We start from the raw sequence: 11,658 nt of genomic DNA, 5'->3' as shown, positions 1-11,658 counted from the left end.
CAGCGGCGTGCTTGAAAAACGCGAGGAGGGGGAATAAATTTTGGTGACAAGCAAAAGACAAATAATATTAATAAAAAATAAATAAACAACAAGTCAAAGATCACTATTCTTTTCAGATGCGCTTTCCTATATTTTTTTCTGACAAGCCCCCCCACCCCCCCCCCAAAAAAAAAAAAAATATATACATGTATACACGCATACTTATATATAATTGCCAAACACCTAAAGGAGAAGATGTAAACGTTGTTGACGCCCCTTAACTTCGTAGGTCACCATCACTACCGGAAATTCTTTCCCGTCAAAGATTTTTTCAACCAAGCAACAAAGTGACTTGAAAAGAGACGGTTTTAACTAAATGCATAATTAATCCTGTATGAAGATTTTTTTTAAAACAGAAGTTTTCAATCAATGCAGTGTTAATCTGATTCATAAATACGTTCCAACTATACCTTCATGTTCATCTAACTCATTTTTCCCCTTATTATTTCCAAATCTGAAACTATATAGGAGATTATGGTATAGTGGTTCTTGGAGTGGTTTCAAAAACTGCATTTCTGTTGAACCAACCAACGTAGAGGGCATTAACATTTTGGTTGTAACTTGTAGATGTTGATACATTTACCCGAAGACCTCCCCATTTTATGCTTCCAACTATTATTTATAGTCCTTCATCCTAAGCACCCTACAACATGATTTTGGTGAATTATAAATCACATTTATCATTATCGGCATTTTTTTCATCAATCGACAGACGTTACTTTAGATTTTAAGATTTCACAACTGAATTATTTTAAATGAATTTAATAAAGAAAGTTCTGTTTCAATTGCATTTGTCTATTTTACATTCCGAAGAAAAGAAATGTGATTTGCATCACTTTGAACCAGTCATAGACATTCAGAAAAATAAATACATGACATAATACTAAGATTTAAAAATGCGGTTGGTATATCAACTGAGGGAGCAAATGATATCATCATATATTTCAGTAATCGAGATAATACGGTATCAAACGATTGCAAAATGGCAACGTTACAAAGTCGGTAATTATTCTGCATGTTCTAACTTGGAAATCTGGTTTTTCCTGTTAAAGGTAATAAGTCATCTATGACCGCGACAGTTTGACATTGGTCTTGTCCAGTTAATCGTTTATTTCCTTTGTTTGAGGTAAATATATTCCGAGAATGATTCACAACAAAAACTCTCCCTTCCACATTACCATAAAAGAAGAGGGTGTTTCAAGACTCTTTTACGAAAATGTCCTGTTTTTTTTTTTTTTTTTTTTTTTTTTTTTTTTTTTGGGGGGGGGGGGTATCTTATTTCTGTCCTAAATCCCTCCCAAAAGACTATGCAGTTTTATTTGTGTGTTTCCGAATAATTGGTTTTTTTAAAGAACGATAGGATATGACATTACCTGTGGCGTAACAGTCGGGGGTGGGGGGCTGCCCCCTGCCGGATTTCACCGGGGAAAAACAAATGGGGAAAGGAGGAAATGGAGAAGGGAAGAAAGAAAGAAAGAAAGAAAGAAAGTAAAGAAAAAAAAAAGAAAGACAGAAAGAAAGGAAGAAAGAAGGAATTAATTAACATTAATTAACATTAATTAGTATTAAAAAAAAAATAGATTAAAGATGACAAAATGGCAAACAAAAGCGGGAGAACTTAAAATAACATGACCGGGCTGCCGAGGATTACTCATCATCCTACTGCCGCTTGAAGCTTCTCTTTGATGCCCGGACACAATAACAAAAAATCCTGTACACAGTGACGTACACACCAAGAAAACAAAGAGAAAAGGGAAGACAAAAACTTGAACTAATTATATTATGTGATAGCATTTTCTGAATATTATAGCAAAATCTATCGCAAAATTGGATTTTCGTAAGAAAAATGTCGATTTTTTGCTCGATCGCTTTGCTCGCTCACAACTCTTCAGATAAATCTTGCCCAATACGCCATATCTGGCCCCTCAAAAAAAAATTGCCTTATATACCAGGGTTTGCACGTTTTAAACGGTGTGTTTTAAACAAACTTTTTTTAAAACAAAAGACGTGTTTTAAAACACTGCATAGGCTTGTGTGTTGTAAATTTTCATGGATGTGAGTTTAGATTACCAAAATGGTTTCTTTTATACTTTTTTCTAAAGTTGTGTATTATTTTCTTTTAATCAAAACTCTTTCTCACCACTCTTTTTCTCCTCTTTCTGTTTCCCCCTTTCTCCATCGCATTGTGATGTTCCTTCCCTCCTATAAAACTGTGCTCATCAATTCATATAAAGAATATTCTCATTTTAACAAACGTATCTGAGTGTTGTGTTACTTTTTGGACAGGGAAAGAAACATTTGAAATAAGCTCAAAATACATGTACATGTAATCGTAGTACTTGGTGAAATAGAAGTGTTGCACAAGCATAATAATATTTTTATTGATTTTTCTGTCTCACCTGCATAGCAGAGTGAGGCTATAGGCGCCGCTTTTCCGACGGCGGCGACGACGACGACGGTGGCGGCGGCGGCGTCAACACCAAATCTTAACCTAAGGATAAGTTTTTGAAATTACAGCTTAACTTTGAAAGTATATAGACCTAGTTCATGAAACTTGGCCATAGGGTTAAACAAGTATTACTAAACATCCTGCCTGAGTTTCATGTCACATGACCAAGGTCAAAGGTCATTTAGGGTCAATGAACGTAGACCATGTTGGGGGAATCAACATCAAAATCTTAACCTAAGGTTAAGTTTTTGAAATGTCATCATAACTTCGAAAATATATGAACCTAGTTCATGAAACTTTGACATAAAGTTAATCAAGTATCACTAAATATCCTGTATGAGTTTCACGTCACATGACCAAGGTCAAAGGTCATTTAGGGTCAATGAACTTTGGCCGAATTGGGGGTATCTGTTGAATTACCATCATAACTTTGAAAGTATATGGATCTGATTCATGAAACTTGGACATAATAGTAATCAAGTATCACTGAACATCCTGTGCAAGTTTCAGGTCACATGATTAAGGTCAAAGGTCATTTAGGGTCAATGAACTTTGGCCAAATTGGGGATATTTGTTGAATTACCATCATAACTTTGAAAGTATGTTGGTCTAGTTCATGAAACTTGGACATAATAGTAATCAAGTATCACTGAACATCCTGTGCAAGTTTCAGGTCACATGATTAAGGTCAAAGGTCATTTAGGGTCAATGAACTTTGGCCAAATTGGGGGTATTTGTTGAATTACCATCATAACTTTGAAAGTATGTTGGTCTAGTTCATGAAACTTGGACATAAGAGTAATCAAGTATCACTGAATATCCTGTGCGAGTTTCAGGTCACATGATCAAGGTCAAAGGTCATGTAAGGTCAATGAACTTTGGCCAAATTGGGGGTATTTGTTGAATTACCATCATAACTTTGAAAGTATGTTGGTCTAGTTCATGAAACTTGGACATAAGAGTAATCAAGTATCACTGAACATCCTGTGCGAGTTTCAGGTCACATGATCAAGGTCAAAGGTCATGTAAGGTCAATGAACTTTGGCCACGTTGGGGGTATTTGTTGAATTACCATCATATCTCTGTAAGTGTATTGGTCTAGTTCGTAAAACGTGGAAATAAGAGTAACCAAGTATCACTGAACATCTTGTGCGAGTTATAGTAGTTTTCAAAGTCAGCATTGCTGCTATATTGAATCGCTTGATGCAGGTGAGACCGCCAGAGGCATTCCACTTGTTTTTTTTTATATGCATTTGATCGAATTTCCTCAATTGAAAAAAATAGGCATTTTAAGGACGTTCCACAGTTAAAGTGAAATCCATGTCATTTTCACCAAACTTTGCACATAGACACTTTAGAACCTTAATATTCGAAATATGCAAAAATTAACATAGGTCCATGTGCTTGATTTTTTGCTATAGAGCTTCAAAGTTCACCCAAATTGATGTTCTTAAGAATTGCGCATTCAAAAAAATTTGGCATTTTTAGACCGCCCAAGATTACTACAATGAGTTTAATCCTCCATTACTCAGTCAAAATACATGAAAAAGTCATCAAATTTCGCAAAAGAGTTAATAATTGTATCGTTAGAATGGAGAATCCATTAATAGTGCTATTTGTTTGCAATTTTAAGTTTAACAGCACTGTCAGTTCTTAAAAATGGCGTAAAAGATAACAAAATCCCAATCTAAAAAATGTAAAATTTCAGTAACAAACTACAAACGTACAATAAATGCTGCACTTTATTCAAAATCCATGTCATTTTCACCAAAATTTGCAGAGTTGTAGAGGAAGGTATACCTAAGAGGTACAAACATTAAAAAATAGGGGTTCATGTGCTTGTTTTTAAACTATCAGCATTTTTATTAGAGCAAATGTGCTTTTTAAAACACCAAAAATGGGCCGAATGCTTAGTATCTATGTGAAGAAAAAATCAAAACCACTCTACCATTTATTCAAACTCGGGGTAATATTCGTGATTCTTGGCAGCACTGCAGAGTAAAGTATTTTGAAATTGTAGAGAATATTTTTTTGAATGGTCCATGAAATAATTAATTTTTTTTGCTTCATGAAATAACGCATCGGATCTGCAGTTAAAGTGCAGAAGATGAGAAAAATCAGCTCATACCCGCAACTAATTAATCACCTGTTCATCCATTGTGACGTCAGCGCGTTTCTACCATTGTGCAAATTGACAAGATTAAAAATACCCAGGGACTACAAAAACGCCTGAGGGATAAACTTACAGAATGTCAACTTAATTTATAGTGTTCTTTTTTTTTTAGGCATTCAATTTCAATGATTTAGTAATTTTTGGGGGAAATGTGAACTTTTCTGTAGAAAATTCAGTAACAAAAGTTGTAGTCATCTCTCACCTACTCCAAAAATTATTTAAAACATGTTTCGGCCCGTATTCTGGTTTAACTTAAACTCAGGTTTAAAGTTGTGGTTTAAGTATGGAAAGCCAATTGTTAGGCATCAATTCCACAGAACAGAGACCATTGAAAGACCACTGAAAGACTTAAAATTGGTGAGCTCTTGTCTTCCAGATCACTGAAATGTGTCATCTCTGTGGAATGACTCAGAAAGACCCCTCAAAGAACTCTGGAAGACTGAGATCTTTCAATGGTCTTTCAGAGATCTTTCATTCAACAAGTGATCTTTCAGAATTCTTTCCATGGACTTTGTCTGGTCTTTCAGTGATCTTTGAATGATCTTTCAATGATCTCTCATGAGTCTTACAGTGATCTCCGCAAAAATATTGAGAGACTGTCGAAATATCATTGAAAGACTATTAAGACCTTTGAAAGTTCATCGAAAGACCACTGAAAGACTGCTGGAAGACCACTGAAAGACCATTTTCCTGTAAGACCGTTGTAAGACTGTTTTGAACCGTTTCAAAAAATTTTGGACCTCATGAAGACCACGAAGACCACTGAAAGATTGGTCAGGACTCGTGTAAGACCTCAAAGACCATTGTAGGTTCATTGAGAGACCTCTGAAGGATCAACCAAAAATCATGGTCTTTCAAAGGTCTTTCAAAGGTCTTGATCTCTGTGGAATAGGGGGTTAACAGTGATCTCCGCAAAAATCTTGAGAGACCGCCGAATGATCATTGAAAGACTATTAAGACCTTTGAAAATTCATCGAAAGATCGCTGAAAGACTGATGAAAGACCACTGAAAGACCATTTTCCTGTAAGATCGTTGTAACATAGGCGGCGGAGCAGAATTATCTTTTGTGTTTGGGGAGGGGGGGGGGACGCAACAATAGCCGTTCCCCCCAAACACAAAAGATAATCCTCTGCTCCGCCGCCAATGCGTTGTAAGACTGTTTTGAACCGTTTCAAAAAGTTTTGGACCTCATGAAGACCACGAAGACCACTGAAAGATTGGCCAGGACTCGTGTAAGACCTCAAAGACCATTGTAGGTTCATTAGGAGACCTCTTAAGATCAACCAGAATTCATGGTCTTTCAAAGGTCTTTCAGCAGTCTTGTTCTCTGTGGAATGGGGGTTTAACAATAGAGATATCATACTTCAGCTCACTTGGCTCTCAAATCATTCATGATTGTCTAGGAAGTATAACAGATGATTGTCTCCCGGATTGTCTTCACCATCGATGAATCAGGAAAGAACACAGTAAACACAAGAAACATACAACTTACTAAAAATGTTGATACTTTTGTCTTCCCATACTTAAACTACAACGTTAAACCTGAGTTTAAGATAAATCTGACATCAGAATACGGACCGAAGAGCTTAAATCAAACTGTATAGATTAATTTATTTACAGAAAATTGCATCATTCGTTTGAAAAAGAAAAAAACGTTTTATTTTTTTTCTAATAAAAAAGTTTATAATAATAATAATAATAATAAAGGTATATTTACCCAGGGTAGCCACTTCAGTTCCGAAAACTGTTCTCCCAGCGGGCCCTGCTATTATTACCCGGCTAAGCTAGGCTACCTTCTCGTATTACAAGTTTATTACAACCCTGTTATGTAGAATGATATGACCGGAAATTTTTTGGTCTTGCCCCCCCCCTCCCCCCCGCCAGCGACCCTGTTACGCCCCTGGAAATTACTCGTGAGCCAATGCATTTATGATTGCTTGTCATGTACTTACAAAAATTCATTGTCTCATCTTTTACGACAAAGCACCGTCTTTCGGTTTCAGTGCGATTCGAAACTTTCTAGATTGTCAGGTAGGCGTATAAACAGATGAATAATAGTCGCTGATGTTTGGCACAGAGGTAAGACGGAAATTTAGCGAGAAAAATAGAAATTCATTTCAAGGACGCAATCTGTATCTACCTGTACCTATCTATTTAAAAAAGGCCCAGATTTTCTTTTATGATTTCTTTTATGCATTTATGATGGCTTGTCATGTACTAAGTACTTACAAAAATTTATTGTCTCATCTATTACGACAAAGCACCGTCTTTCGGTTTCACTGCGATTCGAAACTGTCTAGATTGTCAGGTAAGCGGATAAACAGATGAATAATAGTCGCTGATGTTTGGCACAGAGGTAAGACGGAAATTTAGCTTAAAAAAATAGAAATTAATTTCAAGGACGCAAACTGTATCTATACCTATCTATTTAAAAAAGGCCCAGATTTTCTATCCCGAAGAAGTGCTACGGTGTTTTGAATTAGTGCCTTGAATTGTTGTCTCTAGATACAATAATGAACGCTTTCAGCGTCTTCATTGGTCTTTGGATTCTTATTAATTTCATTAATATCTCGGAAGGATCTCCTCCATCTGAGAAAAGAATTCTGAACGAAGGAGATATCATGAACTTGAGATGTTCTACTGTACGGGATCCTGATATCATATCCTAGGTCCGCCGCAGCCACATTTCAAACCAAAACGGGACAAAATACATTGCCGAGGCCGGTAAGTCATTTCCAAATGGCAAAATCTTCAAGGAATTTCGTGATGATTCGCGTATTTCAGTCATCTTTGAAAATGACTCGATTGAAGACGGTAGTGTGAATTACACGCTTTACATTTCAAACATAAGTAGGCAAGATTCGGCCGAGTATGCGTGTTTTTCAATTACGGATTCGACCTATGAATTCACATCGTTCTATGACATCCATGTTGTGGGTTGCAATTGCTCCATTGACACAAACGTACATTGCGACATTCTTAGTTTTAACACCCCCATTGAAGGATCTGTAAAAATCATCTTTAACGGATCAACGGTTAAAGTTTCATTGATTGAAAATCGTTTTAAGTTTTCTCGAGATCATCTGAGTACTTTGCCTCAAGAGTATATCCTCGTGTCTTTAGAATATGATAATTTTCGATCTAATATACGATGCATTCTTCCCCTACAATCGTTCCCGCTATCTAGGCGGAAAACAACAACAATGTCATCTATCTCATCAAGACGACCTACATCCGAAGAAGGCACGAAAATGGTTACCAGCCGCACCAATAAACCTCCAACGGATGAATCCACAGACACAACGACACACGTGTATATGGAATCAACAGTACCTGCAACAATACTCCAGACGTCTCGTCCCACTTTTACAGGCTATAGTTCTTTTGAGAATTCCACTAGAATGACCGCTTTGCCATCAAAGGCGACTGGAACGTCTTCGACAACATCATGTACCACAACGCAAAAGCAAATGCATTCAACGAAAGAAAGGTCTTCAAATGCATCATCCGAGAGACCTGATTGTGCATCGACCGAGTCAAAGGTTCCCCCGTCATCATCCACATCCCAACCATCGGGACAAACGATACATTCTCCTTTCTCCCAGCCGTCTAGTCGCACTTTTGCAGTTGATAATTCTCTGGAGACTTCCACTAGTAGGACTCTAACTCAAACAACTTGGTCAACACAAAAGGCTCACCCCCACCCTCCATCGAGACGTGTCCATTCCTCTACAGTAGCACCATCTACGACAACGATCCTAAATGAACAAAAAATAAAAGGTGATAAAGCATATATCGTCCTTAGCAAGACGGTTGTACTTGCAGTAGCCGTGGGTGTTTCGGTCGTGCTGATCTTCATGATGGCTTTCATAGTTGCCTTGATTGGGAGACAAGCGTTTCGGTCCCAAAGTGGTCAAATTGAAAGAAATATCACCTGTTTAGATTCTACTGATGAGGTAGGCATTTCAAAGAATGTACACGTAAATGTGTATATCATTTTTATTTTCTTAATTCATATCATTCTTATTTTGTTCTACCCAATTCTTTCTATTCTTATTCACATAATACAATAACAAAACAAAAAAAACACAGAGAGAGCTTAGCAATGATCGTATAACATTTTCTATGATTAATTCATTAACTACCATGTACAATCAATTGTGAAAATAAAGTGTACGATTAATCGCTAACATTTGTGTTACGGGACCCGGAGCGCTGAAATATTCAAGCGGGGCTCAACATCAATTTTTATGTTTATAATTTGAGTAAAATAATGTATTCTGAAACTGTTCAAATTTCGCAGTAAATTGAGTACTTCAGACTAGCCTAGAAAACAGATGACAAATGCGTGTACATGTATAGAGATTATTTTATGCTTCAAGGTTTCCAATAGGGATCTTTTGCAACGGGGACGCATTGAAGAACACAGTAAATCTATTGAAATTGCCCGTCAAATGATAATGAACAACAAGAAGGTCATTATACAACACTGGTGAACCGAAACAGTTGTAAGGAAGCTGAAAATAAATTGCAAATTTGTCATTTGGCCAGATTCTAATGCGAAACTACTTTTTGTTTACTTTCGACAAAGCCTTTTTCTCATGAAGGGCACTGACGATACATTCCTAAATTCTCGGATACGTTGTGCGCCGGGTAAGCGAAAACCTATTATCATTTGAAACCCAATATACGATAGGAAATAAAACGGACCGCCATTTCACAAAAAAAAACTGGTTCCAAATATGCAACGAAGATAAATCATAGTGTCAACCAAGTTGTACCATTATTTTATTCATCTTTTTATCTTTTTGAAACACTAGAGTTTTACCTCAATCGCTGTCCATCTAAACCACGACTACGAGAGGACCATAACTAGAACGCAGGATTCAACATCTACCGACGTTGAAGTTGCTACTCTGACATATCCGATCAACATCTTGCCTCTCCCACATAGGCCTTCCCCACCAAGTTCATATGACTACGAGGAAGTGGAAGGCCATCTTATAAACACTTTTGAAGGAGAGTATATGTTGCCTGACCTACAAGAAGGATCTTCAGATGGCTACCTTGACATGATATCCAACGTCAAGAAAGGGGATGCATGCGGTAATGCTCTTCCACTCGTCACCATTCGAAACAAAATGACCGAAAGGCCTATATCAGAAGAAAATGGTTACCTCGTTCCAAATGTGGAACAGTACAAGAGTCGGGATATGTAGGCCTACCATTCTATAGAACACAGGGTCGAAACTGTTCTCTAAGAAAACGGATGGTTTCGGGCCTATTCCAATCGCGACTTCAGTAGATCCAAAATACATGAATAAAAACAGCTATTTCCCACATTGTGAAGTTGCTAGGATGAGGGACCATGCAGTTATGAGATCCACAGTACACATATTATTATCAGCTATTTTGGGGGGTTGCATATGGTACACGTTATCATACTACCTTTTTTAATTACCCCCCCCCCCCGGGAAAAAAAATAATAACAATGATAACAATAAAATAAAAAAAGAGTAAAATGATAAATAAATAAAGAATAAAATAAAATGAAAAAAGTACATAAAAATAAAAAAAAGAGGCAAAAAGAGAGAGAAAGAAAATGAATAGGAAATAAAATCAAAGTGAAGTTAAAGAGAGAGAGCATACACACTTAACATGTTGAGCAACATACTGTCCATTGTGTTGGGTAATGCATGTTGGTAAAATATATTCAGTGCAATTATTATCCAATTGAGCAAATTCATTTCCTATGTAATAGTATTTTCTGACTTTTATATCAAAATTTATCGCAAAATCGGATTTTCGTAAGAAAAATGTCATTTTTTGCTCGATCGCTTCGCTCGCTCGTAACCTTTCAGATAAATTTTGCCCAATACGCCATATCTGACCCCTAAAAAAAAATGCCGTTAATATAAACCAGAGTTGGCACGTTTTAAACGGTGTGTTTTAAAACATGTTTTAAAACACCCGGGTGTTTTTAAACGTGTTTTAAAACACTGCATAGGCTTGTGTGTTATAAATTTTCATGGATGTGATTATAGATTATATACTTTATTTCTCAAGTTGTGTATTATTTTCTTTTAATCGAAACTCTTTCTCAACACCACTCCTTTTCTCATCTTTCTGTTTCCCCCTTTATTCTCCCGTTCTCCATTGCTTTGTCATGTTCCTTTCCTCCTTGTTCAATTGTGCACATCAATCCATATTAAGAATATTCTCATTTTAAGAAACATATCTGACCGTTGTGCTCACTTTTTTTGACAGGGAAAGAAACACTTTTTAAAATAAGCTCAAAATACATGTACATGTAATCGTAGTACTTGGTGGAAATAGAAGTGTTGCACAAGCATAATAATATTTTTACAAATAGACTGTAAAACTGACATCGTACTTTTGAGGCACACACGAAAGCAGGTGAAACTTTGCGCTTCGTAAAAATGAAGAAAAGTACTTTATACGGTATAAGATAATCAGCTAGCAAACCTTAACCCTAACGATCCCAGGGGACCGTAATAGCCCTAAAAAATGTCCATTATAAATCCATTATCGCCATAATTTTCATTGAAAAACCCCCTATATAGTAAAAATTGTACATGAAAAATAATAATTAAACATTGTAAAAAAACAACAAAAAACAGTATAATACATTTTATAGGCCTTACTGATGTTTGTTAATATGCATTTAATCGAAATCCCTCAATTAAAAAAAATAGCATTTCAACTTAGGGCATTATTTATAGATTTAACTAATATTAACATAATGGATTCAAATGAAATAACACATTGAATTAATGAAATTTGAAACCGCATAGATTATGTAATTTTCTACCATTGTGCAAATTCTTCTCGACCCCCCCCCCCTTCAAAATACCCCGGGACTACATGTACATGTATGTATGAGGAATAAAACTTATAAAATGTCAACTTACTTAAGTGTTCTTTTCCTTTTTTTTTTAGGCATTCAATTTCAATGAGTTAGTATTTTTTTTTTTT

At 36.2% G+C, this 11,658-nt stretch overlaps 1 protein-coding gene across 1 annotated transcript; it reads left to right on the top strand.

Moving 5' to 3' along the window:
• The first annotated feature begins 7,112 nt into the window (after window positions 1-7,112).
• Window positions 7,113-10,137, top strand: LOC135153745 (uncharacterized). The gene is made up of 2 exons (XM_064097870.1): window positions 7,113-8,618; window positions 9,483-10,137. Exons 1-2 carry the CDS (start codon window positions 7,866-7,868, stop codon window positions 9,879-9,881), a joined length of 1,152 nt encoding a protein of 383 aa, XP_063953940.1. The 5' UTR covers window positions 7,113-7,865; the 3' UTR covers window positions 9,882-10,137.
• The last annotated feature ends 1,521 nt before the right edge of the window (window positions 10,138-11,658 follow it).

This window comes from Lytechinus pictus, chromosome 3 (assembly GCF_037042905.1).
Source record: "Lytechinus pictus isolate F3 Inbred chromosome 3, Lp3.0, whole genome shotgun sequence".
Lineage (NCBI taxonomy): Eukaryota > Metazoa > Echinodermata > Echinoidea > Temnopleuroida > Toxopneustidae > Lytechinus > Lytechinus pictus.
Note: the sequence above shows the minus strand (reverse complement) of the source record. Positions and strands in the feature narration are given on the sequence as shown.

Coding starts and splice junctions, on each gene's coding strand:
- LOC135153745 (XM_064097870.1), top strand. CDS start 7,866: ATGTCATCTATCTCATCAAGACGACCTACATCCGAAGAAGGCACGAAA. Junction 8,619..9,482: donor GTTTAGATTCTACTGATGAG/GTAGGCATTTCA, acceptor TTGAAACACTAG/AGTTTTACCTCAATCGCTGT.